At 39.4% G+C, this 27,982-nt stretch overlaps 1 protein-coding gene across 2 annotated transcripts in view; it reads left to right on the forward strand.

Annotated features, from left to right (window-relative positions):
- The first annotated feature begins 9,029 nt into the window (after positions 1-9,029).
- Positions 9,030-27,982, forward strand: part of mdga1 (MAM domain containing glycosylphosphatidylinositol anchor 1) — a 202,056-nt gene continuing 183,103 nt past the window's right edge. For both annotated transcript variants that reach the window (XM_026171878.1, XM_026171887.1), the window contains exons 1-2: positions 9,030-9,767; positions 10,906-10,995. In XM_026171878.1, coding sequence (XP_026027663.1) covers positions 10,929-10,995 — 67 coding nt within the window. In that variant the 5' untranslated portion in view covers positions 9,030-9,767; positions 10,906-10,928. The remainder of the gene's footprint in view (positions 9,768-10,905; positions 10,996-27,982) is intronic.

Below are 27,982 nucleotides of genomic sequence, written 5' to 3' on the forward strand. Positions count from 1 at the left end.
AAGTCAGAGAGAGTCAATATGACTTAAGGGGAACAGATTTCTTAAAAATAAAAAACAAGATGAGGACAAATATAAAGCAGAGATGTGTTTCTGTTAGAGGAGTTAACCTGTGGAATAGTTATGACAGTGATTTAAAAAGGTGTAGGTCATTTTCCTTGTTTAAAAATATGTTTAAAAATAGAGTATTAGAAAAATATATAAATCAAGAATGAAAAGAGCAAAAAAAACCCAAAAAAAACCCCCTCTTGATTCTTTTGCTTTGATGTAGTTACTTATCTAAGGTGGAAAGTTTTTTTTCTTGTTTGTTTGTTTGTTTGTTTGTTTGTTTGTTTAGTTTTTGCTTTGTTTTATTATTTTCTTCAAGCCCTGTGTACAGGAGCTGCATGCAAAAAGATATTTTGTGAAAAGGGTTGGCGTAATAAGCAAATGCTTCAGCCAATACCTTTTGATTAGCCTTGTCTCATGCTTTCTTGCTTTGTGGTAGATCTTTGTTCTGTCTTCACTGAGATATTTGAATGCTAATCAATAAAAAATAAAAATAAAAAAAAAAAATAAAAAAAAAATCAACTTGGAAATAGATTTTCTTAAACATTGTTGAGGAGAGATAGCCTATCTAACAAATGGCTCTCAAGGCAAGATGAAAGGATATGAACTGTTTTTCTTTTCTTTGTTCTTATGCATTCAATTTATGAGGACAATGAGCCCATTATATAAAGTTACATCCACCTCTAAATTAAATAAATGGAGAATAACAAGTATACATAATGAGCCTCTTTACAGCTAGCTGGCTTCAACCTGCTCTCAGTGGCTAAAAGAGCAACACGATAGGTAAAAGATGACGAATGGTTAAGAATGGCTTGATGCCTTTGCGACGTTTTTCCTAAATGTGTTGGAATTGAATAGATACAACATAATGAAAATTAAAAACACACATATATAAATCTGTGGAGAAACACAGTGAATTCAGGTGAATCAGCACAAGAGTGGTGCTTAATACAAGTGAGCAGTTACCAGCTATGTTACATTAATGAAACTGCTGAGCAGGTCCCGTTGTTTCTGTTGTATTAAGATCAAAAGTGAAAAATATCTAAGTGATTCTGAAAGAAGGCTTAATGTATCATTGAAGCATGGATGGTTGGAGCTTCAGTCACAAATACTGAGCAGCTGGCGAGTGTTCCAATAGGATATTTGCAACTAAATCAATAGACATAAGTAGAAAAAGAAAAGAAAAAAAGTCTTTACAGTTAGAAATTGTGGTTCTCGCTGCACATTTGATGACCTTGATGCTTGTGCATTAGTGTGATATGAAACAGAAGAATGACTCTTCCACAGGTGAATGAAAAAGTCAGTGCTCCATATATAAAGATGAAGTCCCATTTGTGACATCAGCACTGCTGGTCTACGAAGAACTGGGAGAAGGTGGCATGGAGGCATGTTTTGGATCCACTTGTCACCTTAAAGGAGAGGGTCACTGCAAATCAATACAGATTTATTCCGAGTGATCAGCTTTATTCAAGGATGAAAAATTTCCAGCCTGATGGGAGTGCTTTCTCTAGGATAAAATGCTCCCATTAACAGGACACAAAGGGTCACTAAATGCCTTGATGAGTATGAAAATGAGGTGACTCACATGCTATGACCTTCCCAGTCACTGGATCACAATAATTTGCTATGAGTGATTTTGGATGCATGTGTTAAACAGTACCCTCCAGCACCACATCTCATACAAGAATGATGTTCCCAGTACTTGCTCCACTAGACTTGCAGAGACTAGTAGAATCAGTGCCGAGAGTAACTGATGCTGTTCTACGCTAGTAACACATCGAGAGCAACACTCACGTATTCTTCTTAAACAGACACTTTTACATATACAGAATATTTTTGCTGTTGCAGAACAATCAATAGAGAAAAAGAATGAAGTGAGCAAAAAGGTAGAACATACAGGGAGTGCAGAATTATTAGGCAAATGAGTATTTTGTCCACATCATCCTCTTCATGCATGTTGTCTTACTCCAAGCTGTATAGGCTCGAAAGCCTACTACCAATTAAGCATATTAGGTGATGTGCATCTCTGTACTGAGAAGGGGTGTGGTCTAATGACATCAACACCCTATATCAGATGTGCATAATTATTAGGCAACGTCCTTTCCTTTGGCAAAATGGGTCAAAAGGACTTGACAGGCTCAGAAAAGTCAAAAATAGTGAGATATCTTGCAGAGGGATGCAGCAGTCTCAAAATTGCAAAGCTTCTGAAGCGTGATCATCGAACAATCAAGCGTTTCATTCAAAATAGTCAACAGGGTCGCAAGAAGCGTGTGGAAAAACCAAGGCGCCAAATAACTGCCCATGAACTGAGAAAAGTCAAGTGTGCAGCTGCCAAGATGCCACTTGCCACCAGTTTGGCCATATTTCAGAGCTGCAACATCACTGGAGTGCCCAAAAGCACAAGGTGTGCAATACTCAGAGACATGGCCAAGGTAAGAAAGGCTGAAAGACAACCACCACTGAACAAGACACACAAGCTGAAACGTCAAGACTGGGCCAAGAATTATCTCAAGACTGATTTTTCTAAGGTTTTATGGACTGATGAAATGAGAGTGAGTCTTGATGGGCCAGATGGATGGGCCCGTGGCTGGATTGGTAATGGGCAGAGAGCTCCAGTCCGACTCAGACGCCAGCAAGGTGGAGGTGGAGTACTGGTTTGGGCTGGTATCATCAAAGATGAGCTTGTGGGGCCTTTTCGGGTTGAGGATGGAGTCAAGCTCAACTCCCAGTCCTACTGCCAGTTTCTGGAAGACACCTTCTTCAAGCAGTGGTACAGGAAGAAGTCTGCATCCTTCAAGAAAAACATGATTTTCATGCAGGACAATGCTCCATCACACGCGTCCAAGTACTCCACAGCGTGGCTGGCAAGAAAGGGTATAAAAGAAGAAAAACTAATGACATGGCCTCCTTGTTCACCTGATCTGAACCCCATTGAGAACCTGTGGTCCATCATCAAATGTGAGATTTACAAGGAGGGAAAACAGTACACCTCTCTGAACAGTGTCTGGGAGGCTGTGGTTGCTGCTGCACGCAATGTTGATGGTGAACAGATCAAAACACTGACAGAATCCATGGATGGCAGGCTTTTGAGTGTCCTTGCAAAGAAAGGTGGCTATATTGGTCGCTGATTTGTTTTTGTTTTGTTTTTGAATGTCAGAAATGTATATTTGTGAATGTGGAGATGTTATATTGGTTAGGTGCGTCCGACTCCCATGCAGCGGCGCTGCAGACCACGCCCCGCCACACACATTAACCAGGTAAAATATATATTTAGGCAGAATTTTGCAAAAAACTTTTTTTTTTTTTTTTTTTAGCAGCATAGTGCTTTTTTCCCAATAATTTTTTAAAAGTCAGGTCAAGGCTCCAAAAGCCCAAAGGCGATATGAGGGTGGCGGCTCACAGCAGTTTTTGTTTGCTACATGGATCATTTTAGTTCAGCTGGGTGTCTTTCCTTTTGTTATATTTCTTTTAAGAGTTCAAAATGTGTTAATTACATAAATAAAATGTAATTTTCTCTTTAGCACTTCATGGATTTCATAAGCAACACACCTTAGTTGTTCTGTGGATTCTTTTAAAAAGCAGTTAAAAACTTTTCTTTTCAAACAAGCCTTTTGTTGATCTACGTATTTTATATTCTTTACATTATTTACATTTGATCTTTTACATTGTGTATAATGTCTATTGATTGTATTGTTTATTTTAATCTTTGTGTACAGCGCTTTGTGACTGCCTGTCTGTGAAAAGCGCTTAATAAATAAACTTTATTTACTTACTTACCAAAGCATAAAGGTAAAAAAATTAATATATACAGCGTTATCTTCATTTTAGATTTCAAAAAGTATTTGCGGCTCCCAGTGTTTTCTTTTGCGTGGAAACCAGGTCCAAATGGCTCTTTGGGTGTTAAAGGTTGCTGACCCCTGCTCTACAGGATATGTTTAGTCAATTTTATCTTTTGACATTCAGCTTTTTATGAAAATGAAAATTAGTTATATAAAGAATATGAGCTTAAACTTTGATATGAGCATTTAAATAAAAATATTGCATGGTTCACCTTTTTCTATTGCTATAAAAAGGTTAATATAAGTTTATTTACTTAATTTCTTGACCTGGGAAAGCTTTCACATTATCTTTTTGCTTGTTGCCCATCTGTACTATGAACCACTGTTGAATATACGCTGCTACATCTGGCTGAATTCAAGCACAAAAAGTAGCTCTGTCCTCTTAAGAATTCATCCAGCTGCTTTTGTCTGCAGTCACATCATCAATAAACTGCAGTGACCCAGTGCCACTGGAAGCTACGCATGCCCATGCATCTACTGAGTTTTAAAGATGATGTAGTATGCTTCAGACCATGAGCCCTTCTAAGTTTTCTCCACACGTTTTTCTTCCTGTCATTCTGGTACAGCTTGACCTTAGTTTCACTGTTCTGAAGCTCTCTTCCCCCCCTTTTTTTTGCAAAGTCTTCTCCAGCCTTTCCATTTTTGGGACTGTGGAATGTTTTTCACCGTCACCAAAAGGTTTTCTCAATATATTGTATTTTGTTTATTTGGCTCTTCCCAACTTTCCCACTTTCTCACTAATAGATTTCTTTGTTGATGTGGCTTAAGGATGACCTTTTACCGGCTATTATGGCACTTGATGTACTTATTTATTTTACTCTTTTGGTGTACAGTGCTTTGTGACCGTTTGCCTGTGCTTAATAAATAAACTTTACTTATTTACCTGCTTGCATTAAATGCTCCTTTTACCGAATATCACAGATTTACAGTAACAGGTTTCCAATGCAAATACCACAGCTGAAATTACATCAAGACCTTTTAAATGTTCCTTTGTGAAAAAATAATGAAGAAATGGTCTATGTTTATCAATTGATAATAGTGAAAGAGTTCAAAAAATGGCTGTAATTCTGTAATTATTATATGAACATTGTGATTCAAGTTGTCCAATTGAAGTTAAGACTTAAAGCCCATATTAATATATATAAACAAATATTTTTGGTGAAATTCAAAAACACAATTCTTTGCATTGACCTAAACATATACTGTTAAAAAATATACTTAGAAATATTTATATATAATGTCTGAAGTCTGAATGTCTTTCCTCTCTATACGATGTGTTGCATTGTCAAGTTGAGATGCCTGTTATCACATCTCAGTTTAACAGAGTGATATTGCTTTTCTTTTCTCTATTGTGTCTGGCACATGCACGCGCACACACAGACTCACACACACACACACACTGAACACACAATTAAATTATCACTGGTCTCAAGTGTATCTTTTCTGTCCATTTAGCTGTTTCTGTGTGGGGAAAGTGCTTGGCGCTGATATACAGTACTTTGAGCTCTGATTGAATTACACTGATGGGAACATCAATTACAGAGCATGATACCAGAAAAATTTTAACCAGGCACCTCAGATCACATTACAGTCTGTGGTGTTCGGATGTGGTACCAAAATAAAAGCTTTGGCAGACAGTAGGCTACATTTTAAGGCACCAACGGGGATTTTATTCATCTTGAGATGTTACCAGTTGTAGTTCTGTTCACAAAAAGAACAGTGTGTGAGCCTTTTACTTCTTTCAAAGGTCCACTGAGAGTTTTTGCAATGAATGTGTTTATTTATGCTTATTTATTTATTTTCCTTTTTTTTTTAAACAGAAGTACAGAATTGCTATGTCTCGTTTTAAATGAAGAATTGTGACCTCAGTATTCTGCAAGGTCTGGATTTTGTGTGCTGTACCTACATATTTAAAGCATTACAGAAAGCAAGGTATTTTGTTATTAAAAAAGAAAGGCTTTGGTGCACTTAGAAAACCGTGGGAGCTTGGAAATTGCAGCTTGCAAACAGCTTCCATTTTTCCAGAATTTTTACTCAACTACATTTCGGTGTGCATGTTGTTCATTTAGCTTTGAAGTATTCACCCCCCATTACTGAAAAACTAGACTGGAATTTAAAGGTTGTAATATATGCTTTTGCATGATTCTTGATTAACGCCATAGAGCTCAGGTTATCACTACCTTAGTTTTTTTTTATTATATAATTTTTGATTGGAGAGTACAGCCATAATTTTGCCTTTGAATGCAAGTAACAAAACTGTAGGAATTGTACCTGTTGTGAACGCGTGGTAGCATTTTGTTGTTGTCTGAGTTAATGTCTTTGTTGGTTCACTCACCACCTGCAATGATTTCATAACCCTTCCTTCTCGGACAAAAACAAGTAAATGAAAAATGTGGTGGGACAAATGTGTGCATGTGCATATGTTTATTTTGAGAGGACCTAGTTGCAAAGGACAAAAAACAAGGAGTCATAAAATCATCCGTTTTTAAGTGAATACATGTTTTAGACAAAATAAGGTTATCTTTATGTAAGAGTTATGAATGGTTAATACAAGTGGTAGCTGCGGCTGAGCATCAAGTTAATCAAGGTTAGTTAGCAGGTAGGTAAATAGTGTTTGTGCTCAACCTAATTCAGCAGAAAATGTCAATGTAAAGTCCTCTAAAATCATGGAAAACTTACACTGTGTGTGTGTGTGTGTGTGTGTGTGTGTGTGTGTGGCTCCCACCCAAGGTTGTTCCTACAACATGTTGTCTTTTGAGATTCATTGCCTTAAGCAGCAATGATGCGCTCTCAGCAAGACATGCCAAGACTGTTGGCTCCAACCCAACATGAGGGGCAAAAACGAAGGGAAGGAAGGAAAGAGACACATACTTGCGCCAGAACCCATGATTTTGTTTGCTCTGATTAAAGGTTTCATTTGAATTGAGAGTGCAAAGTAATTACTGAGTGTCTTGATTCTGTTTAGGAATGTCAGATGAAAACCCCCAAATGTTCACTGCTCACTGTTGCCCAGAAATGATTGAAGAGTACAAATGTTACTGCCATATTTGGCAGAAAACAATTTACGTTAAAAGTTTGTTTTTCTCACAACTTTGTTCCCAGTGATCAGTATTATAATTATGCTAGAAAAAAAAAACCCTAATCGGTTTACTCAAACTATATTCCAAATATGTTTTTGTGCTGCCAAAATCAACTATATTTAAGACTTACAGTCTATAGAAAAACACTTGAAAGCCTGAAGAAGTTAAATAAAACAAACAAACAAAAACATTTTAGTGTTTCCTCCACTGTACAAATGCAATGTCTGTGAATTTTCAATTACATTTCACACTGTGATGTGGGAGTAATCAACACTGTCCATCTCAGAAGAAAAAGAGACTTTGTGAATAAGCCATTCAAAGTATAGTAACAAAGATAACTGATGTTTTAAGGCCTTTCACTCTGAGCCTTCACTCATTAGACAAAAGGAGATTTGACTGAAGCGCTGCTGGTTTTGCAACAATGTGGACTCCTAAGTTAAATGAAAAACAAGGACTTGACAAACAATGTGCCTTTGAGAAAAGCATATCATCCACAGCTGTGTTTGTGGACTAGCTGGACAAAAACACAAACTACTAGCATAACATGTTGTTTTACACCCTGTGTACACTTACTGATAACTGCATGAAAATTATTCACTAGCAGATGCAACTAAATAGGGAATAATAAAGATGCTTAGAAAATTGAGTGAAAAAATCACGCAACAAATAGCTATGTTTATATTTCATGACAGAAATACAATAGGTGAATAAATTACGTTTTTAAAAACAATAAGATGCAATAAAGATAGACGAAATATTGGAATACAAACAGAGTCTCAGTATTTCTATTTTGTGTGAGAGAGGTAAATGGTCTGTGAGAGAAAAATGTTGCACTGTATCCAAAGATAATTCCAAAAATGATTAACAACTGCTTTGTATTTAATGACATTCACCATAAACTTAACAACCTAAGCAATATTCTCAAACTGCTAAATCTTTCCCATTAAGCAGACTAAAGAAGATATTAAGAAAACAGTTATACAACATAAAGCCTCAAGGTTAAAGTGTGAATTTATTTCTCTGTCACACGCAAAATTATTAGAATAAACGAAGCTAGTCACATTATAAATGACTCAGAAAAATGGAAACTGGATGCCTTAATATATTTCTACCAGGAACTATATCGCGTTATGCATTTAAGCTCACACGCAGTTCCCTCTAAACCTAATAACTACGCTTTTCTTGTCTTCGTGTAAGGTGCAGTTTCATGTTCCTTCCTTTTCTTTTCATCACCCACTCTTCCTGATTAATCACCAAAAGGTAAACCCACCCACCACCCACATTTTGTGTGAAACAGTTTATTTTTTAAATGAGAAGAAATTGCAACGTTGTTGCTTTGTTGCATAAATACAGTTACAGAAATTAGATGGCTGTTGCTTTGCTTTCGTGACGAATTGCCGCCTCTACTCTGTGTGTTCGATATTTTAAGTGTCTATTTTATTCAATCCAGGTGGAGACAGATGCGCTGCTTGGTGATAAGCCAACATTGTTCGTGGGAAGGCCAGAAATTGCCTTCAAGAGCCCTTAACACGTGTTGTTTTCGGACCCCACGCACACACACAGACACGGGCACAAGCACAACTGACGCTCATGCCACACGTGCACGTTCAAACAGTGGCGATGAGCTGAAACGCCCTCCAGTGGCTTCAATGAGAACCCACAAGACCGAGAGAGAGAGAGAGAGAGAGATGGGCACTGTAAATCTGTGTGTGAGAGAGACACCATGTGCGTGCTTAGGCGAGTTGGGGGGGCGGGGATAACAATGGGTCTGTTTATGCTGTCATAAATAATTGGTCCATGCAGAGGGATGGCTGTTTTCGGGGTTCCTCCATTATGCTAAAAGAAAAAATAACTTTCTGGGCGCCCTTCAGCTGTAATTGGCATCGACGATTGCGTGTACCAGCAGTGGACGAACTCCAGGAAAGAGTCGACAAGAGAAAAACAGGAAAACACGCGCGTTCCCCTGCTGTTAAAAACACCCTGTTGCTACCAAAGGGTTGAAAACCTATTCCAAAGCGAGTGAGAGACTGGGAGTGGGAGAGGGGAGCAGTGGCGTTCTTTTGACAACCTGTTCAGTGTGGAAGCTGTGAGGCTTGAGAGCATCTATGTGTAAGCCTCTGTCCTCCCTCCCCTTCTTCTCTCCATCCCTCTCGCTCTCCCTTTCTCTCTCACACACAGACAGGGGCGGTCGTTCTCAGTCTGCGCACATATTCCACTTGGCCAGCATCACTTGGAGTCCACAGACACAGCGCTGATTGAACTAGCGGAGGGAAGCTCATTTTCAGAGCGCATGATTGCGTTAAAGGGGCTTCATAGACTTTCATCGGCCAGAAGCAAAGAGGGAGAGAAAGTAAAGGCGTTTCAACCACGCCTTTTAGAGTAAATAATCCACAAAAAGGCAGTCCGAGTGTATAGGATTTCCCCCAAGTAGCCTTGCCTGAGTTTTTCAAAGGAACAGAGGTTTTATTTTCATTTTTGAGAAGAGGGACTCTGAGGAACCGAGCTGTGCGATGTTCTGTCGACTACTTCTCCGTGCGTAAAATAAAAGTTTAACACCCCGAAGAGATTCTTTCAGAGATCTGGGAGCTCGAAAAAGTCCACATTTCCACTCTGGGAATTTTAGCTAAAGCTCTTACTGGACGCGCAGTGGTGGAGGATATAAAACTTTTCTGCTGTTTCTGTGGTGAAACACTAAGCGAGGTTGGTCTAACGGAGAGCGAAGGAATCCTCGTTACTGAGCCGTGAGAAGGGCGCGTAGTACTGGGTAGCGGACTGACCCAAAGGACGGCACCTCGGAGACAAGGTAGAGATGGCACACTGTCCCCAACGCTGAACTGGCAATACTTGAACAAAATATATGTCAGATTGGCATCATTTATCTATTCCCTTCACATTATGTCTGTCTCATTTTTAAAGAATGTTTTATAGACTGTTTGTCAGCGCTTAATTGACGCTGGAAGTATTTTCAAATGTACCCAACATTATCAAAGTCGATCATTAGTTACACGCGCTCAGATTTTGGGATTGCTAAATTATTTGCAATATAGGCAATGCGTGCCCGTCAAAGCATTAATGCCAGGGATTCACTTGCTTATATCGCAGAAAGAAACTTTGATTACAGCGCGCTTTATAATGCGAACGGTGAATGCAGTCCTCTCACAAACGTGCGTTCTAGACGTCGGAGGAAACCCCAGTGTTCGGGAAAAAGAGTCAGCTAAGAGGGTCCATTATTCCCTCACTCAGCTGGATTTCATTCCTTGTCTTCAGGTGTCCTACAGGTTTTGAATCACCAGTGTGCAACAAGAAAACAGCTTTCCATTAATACATACACATGCATGATAAAAATGAATCGGAATAAATCAGAATAAATTACGTAACACGTGCATATTTCTGCTATCACCGTCGACCTGACAGAGTAGGAACAACTGTACTGATCTGAAGGAATATGTGCGGGTCTCGGGGTCTAAAGTAGTCTCCGCGACCCCACTTGTTGTTGCAAATCCTCCATGAATACTGCAGTGTAAACCTTATTGTGCTCCCGACTACACCTGCCCGCCGCTGTGCCTCAGTGAGGGGTGGACAGAGGAAGTTTAGTCACGCTAAACAGCAGACATCTACAATCCTGTCAATCTCCAATTCTTCATCACACTGGACTGCTTGTAAGCTTTCTATAATCCACAATTGATTGAATTACCTGCCCTTTAAGTTGAATGAAGCGAGGTTCGCTGCGCGGTGGGAACTAAATTGCTCTGTAATATTATTTTCACGGCTTATGGGGTTGCAGGGGACATAGTTGAACACTAAAACAAAGCAATTTAAAGTATCTTTCCCCTCCTTTTTGATTACAATCACTCAGTTGTCGTTTCTTCCATCCTCCATAGTTACGTTTGCAGGCTGTTCCATTCCGTGCCTCTGTTTTCACCCTTGTCTTTTTCTCTCAGGTTATGACGGACCTGAGCTGAACATGGGGCTTTTTTGGATATTGTTATTGTCTCGTGTTTATGCTCTTGCCTGGGGCCAAGGAGTTTATGGTAAGGGCATTATATTTACTTATGTATTCCTGTTATTACATCAATACATGCTTTATTATGCTGACTGAGTGAGCTTGCTAGCAACGAGCGTAATTGAAGGCTTGTCATGAGCTCCAAATTGCTCTTGTTTCAGCAAGGCCTTGCAATAACTGGTCTTAACACTCCTGAGAAAAGCCTGAGGGAGATGGACAACAAATTATCTTAAAAGGGAGAGTTCACTTCTTGGAAGTCAAAAGAGGAAAGCTGGGAAAACATCCAACCCTGTAGTGGAAGGGAAACCCAGCTACTGTAAATCCAATTTAATTCCATTTTTAGGCTGAAAAAAATAAAATCGTCATGGTCAAACGCATGTGTTATACAAAGTCTAAATTAGGTTGGTGATTTATTACACAAAGTGAGATTAAAGTTGTCCAAGGCTTATGATTAAAAATGAAAAAAAGGGCAAAGTTTGGCTTGAATTAAGTTAACACTTTGTCCCATACATACTGAATCAGCTCCACACAGAGGCACCCGCACTCTGAACGACAGCGAGAAAGACGAGAGAGCAGCACAGGCAGAGTTAGAGCGCTCTGATATACGGTCCGTCTTTGTCAGGCAGGTTAAACAGGACAATCGCTCTATGCTTTTTAGGATAAAGCTGAGATTTGTCACCTCTTGCGACTGCAGTTTACTGTATTACAGAAGCTCAGTTGCTTCAGCAACAGGCGCCTGGCCAGTTATGCATCCTCCTGTCCCTTCGGGCAAGAAAAACACACAAACCGATCTGTCAGCTTTGATACTTTGATTTTGACATTTGAAGGCATGTGGCAGCCATTGAAAACAGGGTCTGTTTAGTCATTGTAGCACAGAGTGCTGTTGTCATAAGCAATCCCGCAGCCTGCCTTCACACTGAGAAATGCTGACAATCTGTCATTTGCTGAAGCATATAGGCCTGTATAAAAGTCCTTCCTAATCAGACTCGTACTGCTCCAATACTTCGCACTGCGGCTGTCATGTCAGCATCTGTGTAAACTATATCCAAATTACACGGACAATTCTCAGATTTATTGTATCCACTGTAACGTTTCAACTGGAACCACTAGTTGAGAGACTGCATTGACTTTAAAATAAAATACTTGAGATTTTTGCTTTCAAAATCTGTATTTTGTCAGCCCTCAGCTCTTGTAAGAGCCTATAAATGTACAATAATGGCGATGGATTGAAATCACCAGAAGTGTGCAGAAGTTATTTTTTTTCTCAGATTTTCTCTCATCTGTGCACTTATTAGTTCCATTACAAACAGTTTTCCGAGTTCATGTTTTAAACGCAGGTGTACGCCTTACCTTGGGATTGTTATTAGCATGCTATTATGTTCTAAAAGATCAAATTTGTGGATGCTGCAGATGTTTTTCTAACAAAATGGTTCAAAAAGATACTCAGAACTTGAGGTGTTCTTTCATTGCTGGCTGCCATTTTTTTTAAAAATTGAACATTTGTCTCCCTGTGAAGGTACTTCTGTTCTACTTACACGGTCCCGTTAAAGGCTCACATCTCAAAATCACCCTTGTGCATTCTTGTTCTCATCTATTTTGTTTCATAGCTGTTTAAAACAGTCTTGCGTTCTCTTCAGGGTGATGTACTGGGTCTGATGAAACATCTGAGCCTCATGGGCTCTGTCACAAATATGCAGTGGGTCGAAGCAGATATGCAGTCACTGGCAGGCGTGGAGGCTCCAGCGCTGTTTAGTTTGGTTGTTTTTTTTTTTATCAGAGTCTTCCTTCCCAGTTTTATAGAATATGTGTCTTTTGTGCAAGAGTAGCCTTTTAGGCACCGCTGCGGGAAGAAAAGGCCCACAGCTTTCTTGGGAATTGTACTGGCCACTATTCAGACACCCAGCAATCCCGGTGGATTGTGTGTTGGTGTTGCTTAGCTGAGCGTATCTGTGTTCATGTAGGAAAATCACCGTCGCTAAAAAGAGTCATTCAGAAAACGCAAATGGTTTCACAATTTACACAATTGCAGTAAATAGCACAAGTAGGGGTGATCAGGAAGAGTGCCAACGAGTTTGGCATGCTGTATATGCAGATATGCATAAAATGGTTTCTGTCACTTTGGAATTGTTTAGCACTTGCTCTAGCAGACAGATGCGACTCACCGTCCGTCGGGAGCCAAACGGTGAAAGCGTACCTGATTGATGTCAGTGCTTTGGATGGCTGTGAGGTTCATTTACTGTAGCCTTCTCTGGGGTGTTTTTGGATGTGTGCGTTTTTATCAGCTCACGCTTGTGAATCTGTGTATGCAGGTGTTTGTGCTCGTGTATGCGAGTGTGTGAAGAGTGTGATCCTGTGAACTTCTGGGTGTGTTGGTGTGCGCAAGTGTGAGAGGGATATGCTTGTGCAGAAGACACACTCAATCCCACTGCAACAGTTTGCTGGCTCAGCAGGGACTTTAGGATCAGTCACTGTTTTTCTTGCAGCAGTGTAGTATTGATTGGACTTCTGTGAGGTCTGTCAAAAAGCTTGTAACACCTGTCCGTCAAATTGGAATTGGACAGACAAGTACACCAATAAAATGTGATTGTGTATTTAATAGCAAAAAGAAAAAGCCTCACACCATATGTTTTGTCACAGCTAAGCAAGCTTTGTTATGCAAGTTTAATCAGATCATTTATAGTACGTCTTTTTTTTAATTTATCAAACATTCTCCTTCTCTCCTCTGTTTTCTCTTGGGGGATAAGCCTTTTATATGCATTTCCTCACAAACATTCCTGCATATATACATAGTGATTCTGAAGTTTCATTTAATCTGGATATACTGTAATCCAAGGGCATTACAAGCATGATGTGGCATTCACATGCGGCAAGTCTTAACGCACTTAAGGATTAAACTTCGAGGCAGTTTGGCAGGATGTGACTTCTAAACTGAAGAGTCAACACAGACAGAGTGTACCAGGAAAAGTGTCTCTTCATGTTGTGGTACTGCATGACATCACACTGTGTGAAATAACAGAGTTCACAGAGACACCAAATTATTGATTGCTCGACAAAGTCACACAAAGCCATTAGCTGGTGGTGTAGATGGAATCCAGACTGTATTAGGCTGCAATGTGATGCTTCATTATGTGCTTGTTAACAGGAAATTTAATGAACTTAAATCAGTGATTTTGCTTAACAGTGCTTTTGTTTTTTTAGATTTGAGCAAGACTCGTATAGTAGCTGGGGAAATTAGGCCTCGCCACTGGCCACAGAACAAAGCACTACAGGAAATGCAGAAACTAAGTTAATATGCTTAAAGTGTGCACAGATGTAACAAAACTTTGAAGATGTTGCCTAAGGTTGAATGAAAAGCTTGCTGCATTTCCCATTTTTATTTGCTGTCTCTGTGTATATGTTTTAATCTGGAACTTTATTCACTGCAGTCTATGATGGAAACTAAATACACACATTTACTCAAGTACTCTAGTTACCTAAAGTAACTACTAGGGCTGGGCCATATTATACCGTTCACGGTAATACCGGTATAATGTTAGGCAACGATAGGAAAATGAAATATCGCGATAGAATGGGAGTAAAACGCGCATGCGCAGTGCCTTTGTTTTCATACGCACATGGCCGATTGTTGAGTGAAACAGATGAACCAAAATTGGTTTGTAAAAATGGTGCAACTTCCGTGATGTGGAACTGGTTTGGTGTTTGTCCGTCAGATACACAACAAAGCACATTTTTTTGCAGAACATGCAAGCGGCCGTTCTAAGATGCTCTTAAATCTGGGAGTAATCTGGGTCCTAAACTCCGTATACTTCAGGTCAAACAACACTGCAGCATCACTTAGAGTTAAAAACTGTCTAAATTCTTTCATCTTTAATAAAACGATCAGCATTGCTGCTTTACCAGGTGTAACTATAAAGTTTAACTTCCAGGCATCCATGAAAACAAAAGTTATTACATTTAACGGAGTTAGAAGTTAGCAGGAAGCTAGCGGAAGTTAGCTCGCTAGTTTCGCTAGTTACCTAAGCATGATATTGCATGTTCTGACTGAGAGATTTCTGAAAAAATTCAAACGTACAGCTCTGCTATCACTTCCACCATAAATGAAGACAGGAAACTAAACAGCAGTGACGTTTGTAGGGTTACTGAAGTTTGGCTAGCTGGTATATAATGATGTGCTACGTGATCACTAGCGACACAGCTATGTTAGCATAACATAAACAGTGAAGCTGGAGGACGAACACTAACACTTTTCCACTTATAAAAGTTAACGTGAAGGTTCTTCATGGTTAGAGACAAATGCAATCGCATGGCAGGATGCTGTAAACGGACCAAACTTCAGTCAGGAGAACAACTGAGATAATCCATCCACAATACGAGGTTAGTCATTAATATACTGCAACAACATGGGAATAGAGCAGCTGCCAGAGAATTCAACATTAATGAATCAATGGTACAGAAGTGGAGGAAGCAAGAAGAATGAGTTTAATAAAGTTTGATTTATCTGACTGCTTTGTTTCGCTTAATGTGCCTTATAATCCCGTGCACCTTATGGTCTGAAAAATGCGTACTGCACACTGCAGTTTAATGTTGCAAAGCACCTCTTTTTAACTTCAGTGGATATTATACATGGTTATGCTCAGGATATGTCAGCCCATTTCTACTGGAAATGCCTTTTGGTTAAACTTTCAGCAAGGAATTTGCATTTGCACTGTTACATTTTTATAAAGCTTTAATGTACATAAAAACCAGCTTCTTGTTTAAGTGAAAATAAATGGAAGGTTGTCTTTTTGCGCTAGTAATGTTGTGGAGTTGTATTTTGTCTCGCATCAATTATATCGTCGGTTATATTGTTATCGCAAATTTTCAAATATATATCGTGATAAATATTTTTGGCCATATTGCCCTGCTCTAGTAACTACCTTTAGTACATCCATCACTGCTAAAGAACCAAACAAAAAACAGAAGTATTGTTTTATACCACTTTATGTCAAAATCTAAAATTACTTAAAATGTGACCATTTTTTTATTTAATAAAGAAAAGATGACATTTGCTAAGCAGTATAACAAGTACATACATCCTGATTTTTACTAGTTGCAATATTAAAGTAATGTAAACATTAAAATACATTATTGACCAAATCCTAAATAATATAGCCACACTAACACTGCTTTCTAAATGATTTCATTTTTACAATAGTTATTATTTAATTTATAATCATTTTCTGTTTTTTTTCTACTTTCGGATGAAAAACTTAAACGCTTTACTTTTAATAGAGTATTTCTGTCTTGTGATATCACAGAAGATCTACAGTATATTATCTTCCGATGGTACACAGATGAAATAGATCACCGCAGGTTTATGTGACCTGGCCACTGGCTCCCCTGTGACTTTAACTCTTCCTCTTCTCACATCAGCACTTTTTGTTTGTGTCTCTTTCATGTCTCATGCTACTGAGTTTATTTTGAATGCTGAATATTGCCCTTTTCTAATAAGCATCCATAATTTATCGGTGGCTCTGAGGCAGTGGAGGAGGAGGAGGGGAAGGGGGAGAGGAGACAGAGATTGGAAGAGACTGAAACGTTAAGCAAGAGATGATAGTAATCTTTTACATCCCTCCTAATCCTTACCTGCTTTTTTCTTTTGACATGCAGAGATGTAGGCACCGAATATTCAGAGGCGCATGCAGACATGTAATCAGGCAAGGTTTTGCATCAAAACACAAGTCTAAACCTTACCCATATGTAACCTAAATTTAAAATCACTTTGAACTTTGACCTCGATCTTAAAACCTGTAGTTTTTAATTTTGAGGACATGTTTTTTCATCACTAAAAGGGAGTTGGTCACCAAAACATGACTGTGTACACAGATGATTATAAATACATCAGTAATGCAAACACACACACACTATCCATGTTTTGCTTAACAGATTGCACCCTCTTACATGAATATGAACTATAGCTACCAAGTGACCTTTCTGTCTGTATCACTTTTAATCAAAGGCCTTGAAATTGTTGGAGTGCTGCTCAAAGTCAATAACTTAATCTCTTTTTAAAAGCATAGATAGATAGATAGATATTAATTTTAATTACATTTTTTACTGACATTCATAGATACACTACAATGCTTCCCCAACTAAGTTTTCTTACCATTTTTTCCCTTGATCACTCTTCCTTGCTCTCCTTTCCTCTTTCATATTTTGCTGTATAGCTGACTCGATATTAAAGCCTGACAACATTTCTATTAACCTAGAGATCAGCTGCAACACCACAGACCTATGGCCAAAATGATATGTTGACTCTGGTTTACACTAGTCTCACTACCTGGGGGCTAAAGGATAAGCACACTAAGACACTAAGACACACTATGTCATTGGAGGACTGATTTATCACCATGCTTGCCATAAGTTAGACCTGGAGCTGGCGGTGGGCTCAAGTAGCTCTAGATAGTGTGGCGCATGGTGGCAATACATAGGCAACAATACACACACACACACACATATATATATATATATATGTATATATATATATATATATATATACTCCAACTTAATTTACTTATTAGATTTTTTTTTATCAATACAGCAAAAAAGTAAGAAATAAGAAACTGCATTCAACTTCATAGCACGGTGGGCAGTATAACTGGTCTTGTATGGACATTTTTGTTCACTTTATTGGAGAGTGAATAAGAAGATTAATATGAATAGTCTTCTTCCAGCATCCCATTAATGTTTGTATACTGTCCCTTCTTCTCTTCATAGCAGATCGTTGTCCCTACCAGCACGACTCACGTCAGAGGTCTCCTAATGTTAAAAGAGTGTTCTTCCTCCCCACTGATGCCAAATTCTGGCTCATAGGGAACTGTCTGTTTCTTAGGGTTCATCCTCTAAAACTGCAGGGTTTATATCATACATATAAATGAATACATGTAAAGTGGCTCGAGATTACTTTTGTCATAAATTTGCTGTAAAAAAAACAACAACTTTCTTTTGTCAATCCAACACTATCAGTGAATCAATTCTTTTGCCAGGACAAATTAAATATACAAGTTTGATGAGGCAGAATAAAATGCTGAGAATCACTGGAGGCTCCTGAAGCATGTTTCTATGTTGAAGCGCAGTCACAGTCTTTATAATTCTTGCTCAAAGATCATTACGCAACCCTTCTTCAATCTGTTCATTTGTAGTTCTTATTTCCTGTCTTCGTATTTAACTCTCTCTCTTGGATGATTATGTTATCATTCATGCAGATACAATTTTCACATGCATGTACAGAGAAGCATGTGCACAAACATGTTACCTTCTGGTGAACCATACTCCTACCGATTTTCATGTCTTTGCATTTGGATGTTGGTCAGTGTCACATACGTGGTAATAATACATGGGACTACACACACCAGCACACATACCTCTTTGGATGAGAGATGTCCAGAGTGTAACAGGATGACGTAGGTGCCCTGTGGGCAGGAAAAACTGTCAGGGAAACTTCACTTTTCTCGTCTGTACTGCCTCTGTACTCCTGTCACTCTGTCAGACATTATCAAGCACCTCTTACTGGCTCTACTTCAGGAGGGAATATGTGTGGGTCTCTGTATGTTTCTTTGTGCAGAAATTTAGTAAAGCAGAGCATCTTTATATTTCAACGTATTTTGGCGAAAGAAAAAATAGCAAAGTTGTTGTGCAGATGTGCTCTGGTGGTGTCTTTTTAGTTTTTTGTGTGCACGGGGACTTGAAAGTTGAAGAATAAGGGGTATAGTGTTTTAATGTGTGAGTTGTATTGTGCACCTGCATGCATGGACATGATAGGGAGGGAACATTTGGCATCTAACTTATTCATGAAGGCAACAGGACGGTTGTGAACAGCGGTGAGAACATGGCTTACATCAGAGACCGTCTGCCTCCTCTTGCACTTCTCTCACACTGTCACTTGCTTTCTTCTTCACTTCTCTTTCACCCTGCTTTCCTTTATCTTCAGCCTTTATTTCTGTCTTTAGCTTCATTCTTTTTGCTGGTAAATCTTAGCATAGTTTCCTCATATATTGCAAGATTTATATACAAGCTTCTCTAAGTGGATTTTTTTCAGAAATATCAGACAGTCCTTGTGAAAATTATGCAAGCCACAGTATTTTTTCTTGCCACCACTGGTACTTTTAAAAGTTTGAATTTTTTAATCCTACAGACATTGGCATCAACAATCCCACATATAAAGTTACTCTGCTTGGAATACTGCTTGGTCCCTGATATCTTTTTCATCATGTATTGAAATATACAGAATATATTAATATGCAAATGTTGGTTACAAAACTTCTCATATGCTGAAGAAAGAATTCAAGCAGGCATGTTTGTTGTACACATGGCTATTGTCACCTCTGTTGTACATATTTGGGAAATGAAGAGCCAGGTGTCATAAATCTAGGGCAACCTGCTAGTTGGCCTAACCACCACCCTCACTGCTTCACTCACATATTTATCCATTCACACACTGATTTGTTCATGTGTGTGCTAATAACTTTTACATGTCCTTTGTCACATTGTCTTTATGAAACTGTCTTCTCAGTAAACTCGCACAATGCAGTCGTGCATTTACTACTATCATTACCAAGACAGTAAGTTGTTACAGTCTGACAACTGGCCCTATTTCTTGGACCAGGTTGCACAGATGTGGCGCTAAATCACATCAGAAGAATGGAGAGAGTCAATAAAAGACAAAAGACTATGAAACAAATTGGATACAGTTTCCAGGTCTTAGAAAGTGAAGCCACAACAGAAGTGCATGTGGCTCTTGAGCTCTTAGAGCCCCTCAACTATGATTGACTACAAGCTTTGAACAAAAGGGGGGAAAAAAATCAGCTTTTTGTATATTTATTTACTTTATACTCATTCTATCCTTTTTCTTCTGTTGTTTGGTAAAAGAGGATAAATTGTTCTTTTTATGCTGAAGGTTGCTGACCCCTGCAATAGGAAGTCAGAGGTATAAAAAGATATAGAAGAAAACGTCTCGACTACTCGTCGATCTTTGATCGTTGTCCTTGGTAAAACCTTGAACCTTGAAGGTTTCAAAAGAGGGCTTAATTAGCTGAAAGGTGATGTCATGGTGGCTATATTCACCTTTTTCTTTAGACATTCTATACAAGAACAGACATGGTTTTTTCATGCTCACAGTTGTGGTGGTGATTGAGAAGTATTTTTTCAAACAGTGGAACCTGTTGATGCCAGACATGAAAGATGTCAGAGCCTCTATGGATGAGAGACATCCAAGCTGTAGGTCCTTAAAAAATAAAATTGCCGCTTGGGTAAACATTGCCATGTACAAGTAAAAACAAATAAAGACAAATAACTAAAATTCTGTAAAATACACTAGGTTGGATTTAAGAATTCTCTCTGTAAATGAATACTCTATGGGAGGCTACAGGTGTCAACAACACAGCTGACACATTTTTTTTGACTCACACAAAGCAAATTAGGGGACTTTACATATCTGTATTTATGATGGTGCCCTCAGCACACGTGTATATACAGATTTGTTCTAAATAAATGAGTGGCAAAAATATATGCTCTAAATAAATTAGAGGTAGAAAGATGTGTTTTAAATAAATGAGTGTCAGGAAGCACACAGTCTACTTTCTGCCACATTGTTTCAAGTTGTTCCTACCACATAGATTTTGCCTTTCCCTGTAGTGACTGCCAAAACCCCCAAACAACAACAAAACAACCACAGCTGCTCAAGTTGGTCGTGTCCAACTAAACTTTCTGACAGCAAGAAGGGATCAACACTGGAAATCTATCTTTTGCTCCTACACAAGTCAGGCCTCAATAATTCAGCGATGCGTGCTGCTTGGAGATCTCGCCCTCTCCCTTTTCCTCTTTCGTTCTCAGTCAGTGTCTCAAACTTGTTCTCCCTCAGTGGCAAATTCCCCTCCTCCTCCCATACACATGGTGGTTTTACTCAAATTTTCCGGCACTTTAAATGTTTGAAATTTTAGCCTGCTGCTCTCACACTTTCACATCTTTTTCTTCTCATGCATCTCAGCTGGCTCAGAGGAGATGGGGTATAATCTGCCGGATATTTTGAAAAGTCCCCATGTTCTCAGTGTAGCAATTTACCTGCCAGCAGCTACACATTCTGATCCCTCTCCTCCTCCGCCACATCTTTCCTCATTCTGGCTTTAACCATCTACTAAACTTTTACCAGTCAAAAAAGATGTTCCTGTCACCTTCCTCCCTCCCTTCCCTCCTCACACTGATCCTCTTTTCCTTCCCAGCCATCCATACAGCTACCCTTAGCATGTCATAAAAGTGCATCCAGTCTGAGCTTTCCATCCTCTTTCCATCCTAATTCCCTCTCTTCATCCACGTCCTTTCGCTGGATCCAACCCTTAAACTCTCCTAACCCCCCCCCCCCCCCCCACCTCCCTTCACTACCCTTCTCTTTCTTTATACACAGCCTCTCTCTCTCCTCCAAAGCCCTGTCATCTTCTCACCATCATCCACTGATTCAGTGGCAAGCATCCACCCACCTCTCCACTTACTGCAAATATAGGACATAGCGCACACGGTCATTGAAAGCTGCAGACGGGCTTTTGGGAAGCCAGTGGACGGCTGACACTAGGGAGCAAGGAGACAGCCGCAACCTGAGGAAATGAGGACAAAGGGAAAGGTGCTCTGGTTTGATTTGGTTGGTTGGTGTAAGCCTGTTACACCAACCAACTGTTTATGAAATTAAGCAAACAAAAAACTGGAGGATGTAACTGGTTCAATTTCTTTTATTTCATAAAAAGGATATAAAAAGAAATAAGAAGACAGGTTACAAGTGTAAAAAAGATTCATATATCCTTTTCATGTTTTCTTTAACTTAATAATAACAATGGATTGCATTTATATAGCGCTTTTCGGGGCCCTCAAAGCGCTGTACAATTCCACTATTCATTCACTCTCACATTCACACACTGGTGGAGGCAGCTACAGTTGTAGTGACAGAAGCAAGGCTGCCATATCGCACCATCGGCCCCTCTGGCCATCACCAGTAGGCAGTAGGTGAAGTGTCTTACCCAAGGATACAACGACCAAGACAGTACGAGCTGGGGCTCGAACCGGCAACCTTACGGTTACAAGACAAACTGCCAACTTTTTGAGCCCCGATCGCCCCTGATAGTTAAACTTGACTTTAACTATCAGCCCCACCGAGTGAGTTTTCTTACAGGTTAAGTACCCTGTCAGTCATCATTAAATATAGCAGAGTGAGCCTCATTTCAGTTGCTGGATTTACTACAACATACTCTCTGTGTTATTTGAGAGCACTGCATTGTGGTTTTTAAGGAACAGAATATATTCTATATGTTAGTAAGGTTGATTGTGCATATAAATATCATGTTCATACATTCAGTTAAGTAAGACTGCAGTGTAGTGTGTAATGTTGCATGTATTATTTAAATGTATTTATATACTTTTTTTTATGTATTTATTTTTTTAGACTCACACATAAAGGGAAAAAGTCAGTATTGTTGAAAGAACTACTGATGCACGACGTGAGAAATAAAAATTATTGATGACCTTCCTGATTTATAACAGTAAGTGCATTTGTAACCCTGGAACAAATTGATGTGATTCACAGAATGCACTGAAAAAGATCTTTTTTAAAAAACAGAAAATGCAGCTAAGCTTACAGAGGCAGGTTTCACTACCGGGTAGAGATGGCACGATACCACTTTTTTATGTCCGATACCGATACCGATATCATAAATTTGGATATCTGCCGATACCGATATGAATCCGATATAGTGTTTTTTAATCAACAAAACTGTTTTTTAAATATCTTGCTGCATTTTGTATAAGTTCATACTCAAGTTTAAAACAACAACTACACTAAAGCTATTCTGTTATACCTGTATGCAAAAAAAAATATTTCATAGTTCAGCAATACTGATCAATCTAATAAACTTAAACCTACACCATCCTCCCTATTCTGGTATTTTAAAGAGTACTTAGCATAAATATTAAGCAACCTAACTAATAGGGTTCCAACTCCCAGCAACAACAAAAATAAAAAAATAAAAAATAGGGAACCACCCCTCATGCTCCACCTCATGATGCTTAATCGACGTAATCAACCTTAATTTGATGCAGTGTGAAAAAAAATGCACAGAAATCAATTATTTTTCAAGAAATATTAAATAGATTCAACATCTTTCTTCAACAAAATTGCAGACTGCACAGATGGTACCTTCCCAAAGGGAAAAAGTACTATAGCTTACTAGGGTATATATATTAGACTTAATAGTCACTATATACAGTAATTGACTTCTATTCCTTTTACATCAAATTAAAACTTTGGGTGTCAGATAATTATTTATTAAAAGCTCGACATTTTAAATGAGAATAAGAAAGAAAAGTATGTCTTTGTGCCCCCTTTTCCCTGTTAATACCCTATCGGCCCCCCTGGCTAAACTTTGCTAGATCCGCCCCTGCACAGTTACCAGCGTCAGCTACGTAGAAAAAGATCCTGGAGTAGAAAGTAATATTAAATACATTCTAACAACAGCTGATCAAGCTTAAACGTGCTGCTGTTGTTCAGCCGCTGGTTTCCTCTTTCTGGTGCAAAGTGGGCCAAAAACAAACTAGAGACAGGGACTCACGACAGAAAAGCCGATCAGCTGATCGTTAAGCAGTTTCATGATTGAAGTAGCAGCAGGAGAGGCAGTCGCTCCATATATCGCTTGTTAAGCTTAACACAGGAATGCTTTACATTCAGAGATGGACTTACACACTTGCTTTACTTCTCTCGGGATAACTTTGTCGGAGATGAAATGCTGGGTTGCTAGCGAAGCTCCAAATGCTATCCAGACCACCGACAGGTCCCGCATGCCACAGCCGCTCTATCACGTGATGCATACTGCTCTGACGTGCTAACGTTCTGAGGTGAGTTACGGTGTGTTGCAAGTTTTGTGAGGTGCTTTCGTGATATTTAATGGATCGGATTACATTTTTTATTTTTCTCCGATATCCGATCCAGTAATTTAGGTCAGTATCGGACCGATACCGATACGTAATATCGGATCGGTCCATCTCTACTACCGGGTACACACCGGCTCACTCCTTGGCGGCCGCTTGTCGGGGCCTGGGGCCTGGGGCTCGCTCGGGCCCCTTTGGAGGTGGGGTGCCCCCGGCCTCTCGGCCTGGGGCTCGGTCACTCAGGCACAGCTGGGGGCCGGCGGAGCTCACGGGCGCGTCACTGCAACTCCCCCTGACTTCTGCTCCGCGGCTGCTGGGCGAGCCCTCATCTGGGACTCTCCTCAGCTCTTACTGGAACAGTGGCGCGGCTGCCCCTCTGTTGGTCTTCCATGGTCTCTTGTGTTCTGGGGGCCTCTGGATGTCTGGAGTTTTGATCTCCTCCATACCCGCTTCACACCCTGGAGGACGGGGCTGTGGCCCCCCCACACTCCCTAGCAGATCATTACATGGAGAAACCTTTGGAATGCAAGCATGCTGATCCACACAGGTATGCACACATGGGTATTCACAGACGCGGACTAAAGCTTTCTTGGCTGCTGCCTCAAAGCACACTGTGCGCTGTCTATCTTGCGTGCTGCACAATATCGTTTATTATTTAGTAAATATTGATATCTATGACTAGCTAGTTTATTGTGATGGTGCTTTGTTTTCTCTATTATTATGTTGCTCTTTGTTGTTTGCTGTCTCCTCTGTTTGTTTTTTTTGTTTGTTTTTTTTTTTTTCTCCATACAGGTGACCCAGGAGTTCTTTTTTTTTTTTCTCTCTCTTCCCCCCCCTTCTCACCGTCTCTTCTCCCCTTTGGTTTTCTTTCTTTCTCTCCCCCTCTTTCTCTCATTCATTCCCCCTGTCCTATTTATTAAAAAAAAAAAAAAAAAAAAAAAAAAAAATGACAAAGGATGAACTGAAGCTCTGCCATCACGTAATGTCGCATACTGCTGTTTCTGATGTCATTTAGAAAAAAAAAAAAAAAAAAAAGGTTTCACTACCTCGACATGTGACATGTTCACTGCAACAGCTATATTAAACCAGAAACAGCAGTGCAGACAGCATGTGTGGACGAAGCGCAATCAGTGTTAATGTCATTTTTTATTTATATGAAGCAGCATGTTACGTCTAATGTAAAATTTAATCAAAGTGACATTGCTTCGTTAGAGGAACGAACATCTGGAGGTCAAAACACCGAAGATTCTTCTACTGCTTGATAGCAATTTTACCAGGTTAATTTTCAGCCACATTTCTGGTTAAGGTTTGAAGTCATTGAACAATGAAAAGGTTAATTGTGAGAATTTGCAAAGACAAAACCGAACACAGGACAGTTGTCAAATGGGAGGCTCAGAGCTGCAGATCTCTGAAAGTGACACAATGGACAGAGATACTTGGATAGTCTAGCTAGAAGGGCAAGTGCTTCACTCTTGGCTCAAGGGTCACCAGAGTTTCTGTAACAGCTCAGACAGTGTAGACGACATTGCTTAACATCAACCTCTATGGTGAGCATCCAAGAAATCTTTGGCACAAAATAGAAAGATTAAACTTTTCTAAAGAACTTTTAAGAATCCTGATGATTATTAGAGGGATATTCTTTGGTTAAATGAGATAAAGATAAAATTGTTCAGCTCAGCTGTGGTCCAGCATGTCAGGGATGAACCTGGCCAAGAATACCACAACCGAATACCACATAGTCTGAGAGTGAAGCACAGAGGTGTTAGTGCAATGATTTGGAGTGAGTCCAAAAGTAAAAGTGGTGAAGACACTCAAATATATTTCTTAGTTATGCATTTGAGATTGGGTTTCTGATTAGCTTGTTTAGTTCTAGTTTTTAATTCTTGTTTTCTTTGTAGCTTCAGACTACCTTATTATTTTATAATTAGTTTCCTTGCAATGGTATTAAGTCTTTGGTTCTTGTGTTTTCTCTATTCTAGTGATAAGTCTTTGTAGTCTTTGGCTTTTTAATAATAGTCTCACTAGTGTCCCTGTTCATGCCTCCATCTGTGTTCCTGACATCTTACGTCTTTTATTCAGGTTATTCGGGTCATTTTCCTGTTTTACTTTAAATTTTGTGTCCTTTGCTTCGTGTATGTCCTTCATCAATTCCCTGATTGCTTTCAGTATTTTTTTAATTACTTTCACCTTTGTTGCCTTCTTCACCTGTTTGTCATGCCCCATCAGTTTTGAATGTATTTATGGTTCTGGCATCTCCCCAGTGTACTCTCTCTTTGTATCGTGGATTTTGTACTCTGGAATATTTACACTCGTTGACTTGATAAAAGGTTTACTTTTTTAAGTTCTGTATTTGTCTCCTTAAATCTGTAAACCTTGACAAGGATCACCTGTGTTAAATATTCCACACCTGCTCCCAGTCAGGCTCTGCAATGCAAATATAGTGTCAGCTGTCTATCTCCCACTTGCCTGATTGCCTTTAAACTTGGATTAGTCAACCTTTCAAGCACTGCTTGTTTTCCCATGTCTGCAGCTGATCTCCTCTTTGACCTTTTGGGCTGCTTCATGGACTTCTGTTTGTATTCTCCACATCTGGTTTGTTTGCCACAGTTCCTGCCTTCCTGTGCACGACCACTTGCTGTTTTAAAATAAAGATTTAGATTTTGGATTTTTTTCCCAGCCTACTGAATCCTGAATTTCCACCCGTCCCCCTGTGATAGTGATATGCTGACTGGAATCCAATAAACACCTTTATTTCTATTTTAAAAAGACTGAGCAACGCAGCCCTCAGGCAAAGAGCAGAAGAAACAAAATCTGGTTGTACATTTCTCCAGAAATTTGTGTTTCATCAGTGATGAGAAAAAAAAGTAAAAAAGACAAGTTTTCAATCCTAGTAATGAAAGGTATACTGACTGATGTATAAAAGTGATATTGCACAGAGGTGTGCTCATTTATGTTGTACATGACATGTTAAGTCATTCTGTGGTGGGTGCTGTAAATGAAAAGTAACTTGTAGTTAGTTCACACTTTTAATTTTCAGAGTTTATTTATTTGTAAGTTGAAAGGAAAAGAAACATGTCTCTGGGTAGGTTCTCAGTCATCCAGGTCATCGTACTGTAAGGAGCTTGGCAAGAAAAGCGTCTGGACTTCTTTAAGTTGCTTGAAGATGTTTCACCTTCCATCCGAGAAGCTTCTTCAGTTTTAAGTCAGTCGTAAGACACCACTGTTCAAAGAGGCGGTGGCTTACGACACCAACTGTCTGCATCTATAATCCAGTGTTGAAATCCCTTCCCAGACGCCATAATGCCCACTCTCATCTTGGGCCTTCTGACCTTAGGAAATTGCATGATAAGGTCGGGCTAGTTTTCACAATGCATTCACCTAAAACCTTGGCTGATTGTGACCTACACCAGTTTTCACACCTTGGCTTGTGTGATTAGGTAGAAGATTATTAGGGGGTCCATGTCCCGCTTGGGGGGGTACTCCAACAGGGCTTAAATCTGGACTCTCCACCATTTGACCTTAGAACTGAAAAAGCTTCTTGGATGAGAGGTGAAACGTCTTCAAGCAACTTGAAGAAGTCCAGACGCTTTTCTTTCCAAGCTCCTTAGAAATGAAGCATGATGTGCTTGTTCAGTGGTTTGTCCAGTGTTGGTCATCAAGCTGGAACAGCTTATCTGTCTAAACATTGTAAACTTGTGTCAAGGCTATTTTAGTTATTGTTAGTATAATTTCTGACCCATTTTGTGGTAGCTAAGATGCGTTATGAGTGTGTGAGTTAAGTAGTAACAGCCTTTGACAATGAATTAAAAAGCATATTAAAACCACTTCTTAGGTTCTGCTGCATATTTGACGTTTTCTGTACAGTGGTGTAAATGGCATCCTGTGACATGTAAATTTATTTGTTTATTTATTTTATGCTCTAGGACAGGTACATTTATTAACAACATTGAAATATCTATTTGTACAATTTAGCATAGCTTTCCACATGTTTCACTTGTGACACCTCAAACCAGCGCCAGTACTTTTCCTGTGGATAGGAATAGTCTTTTCACAAGCCACATCCGTGGCCGATG

Source organism: Astatotilapia calliptera, chromosome 1, assembly GCF_900246225.1.
Source record: "Astatotilapia calliptera chromosome 1, fAstCal1.2, whole genome shotgun sequence".
In the NCBI taxonomy this organism is placed as follows: Eukaryota; Metazoa; Chordata; class Actinopteri; order Cichliformes; family Cichlidae; genus Astatotilapia; species Astatotilapia calliptera.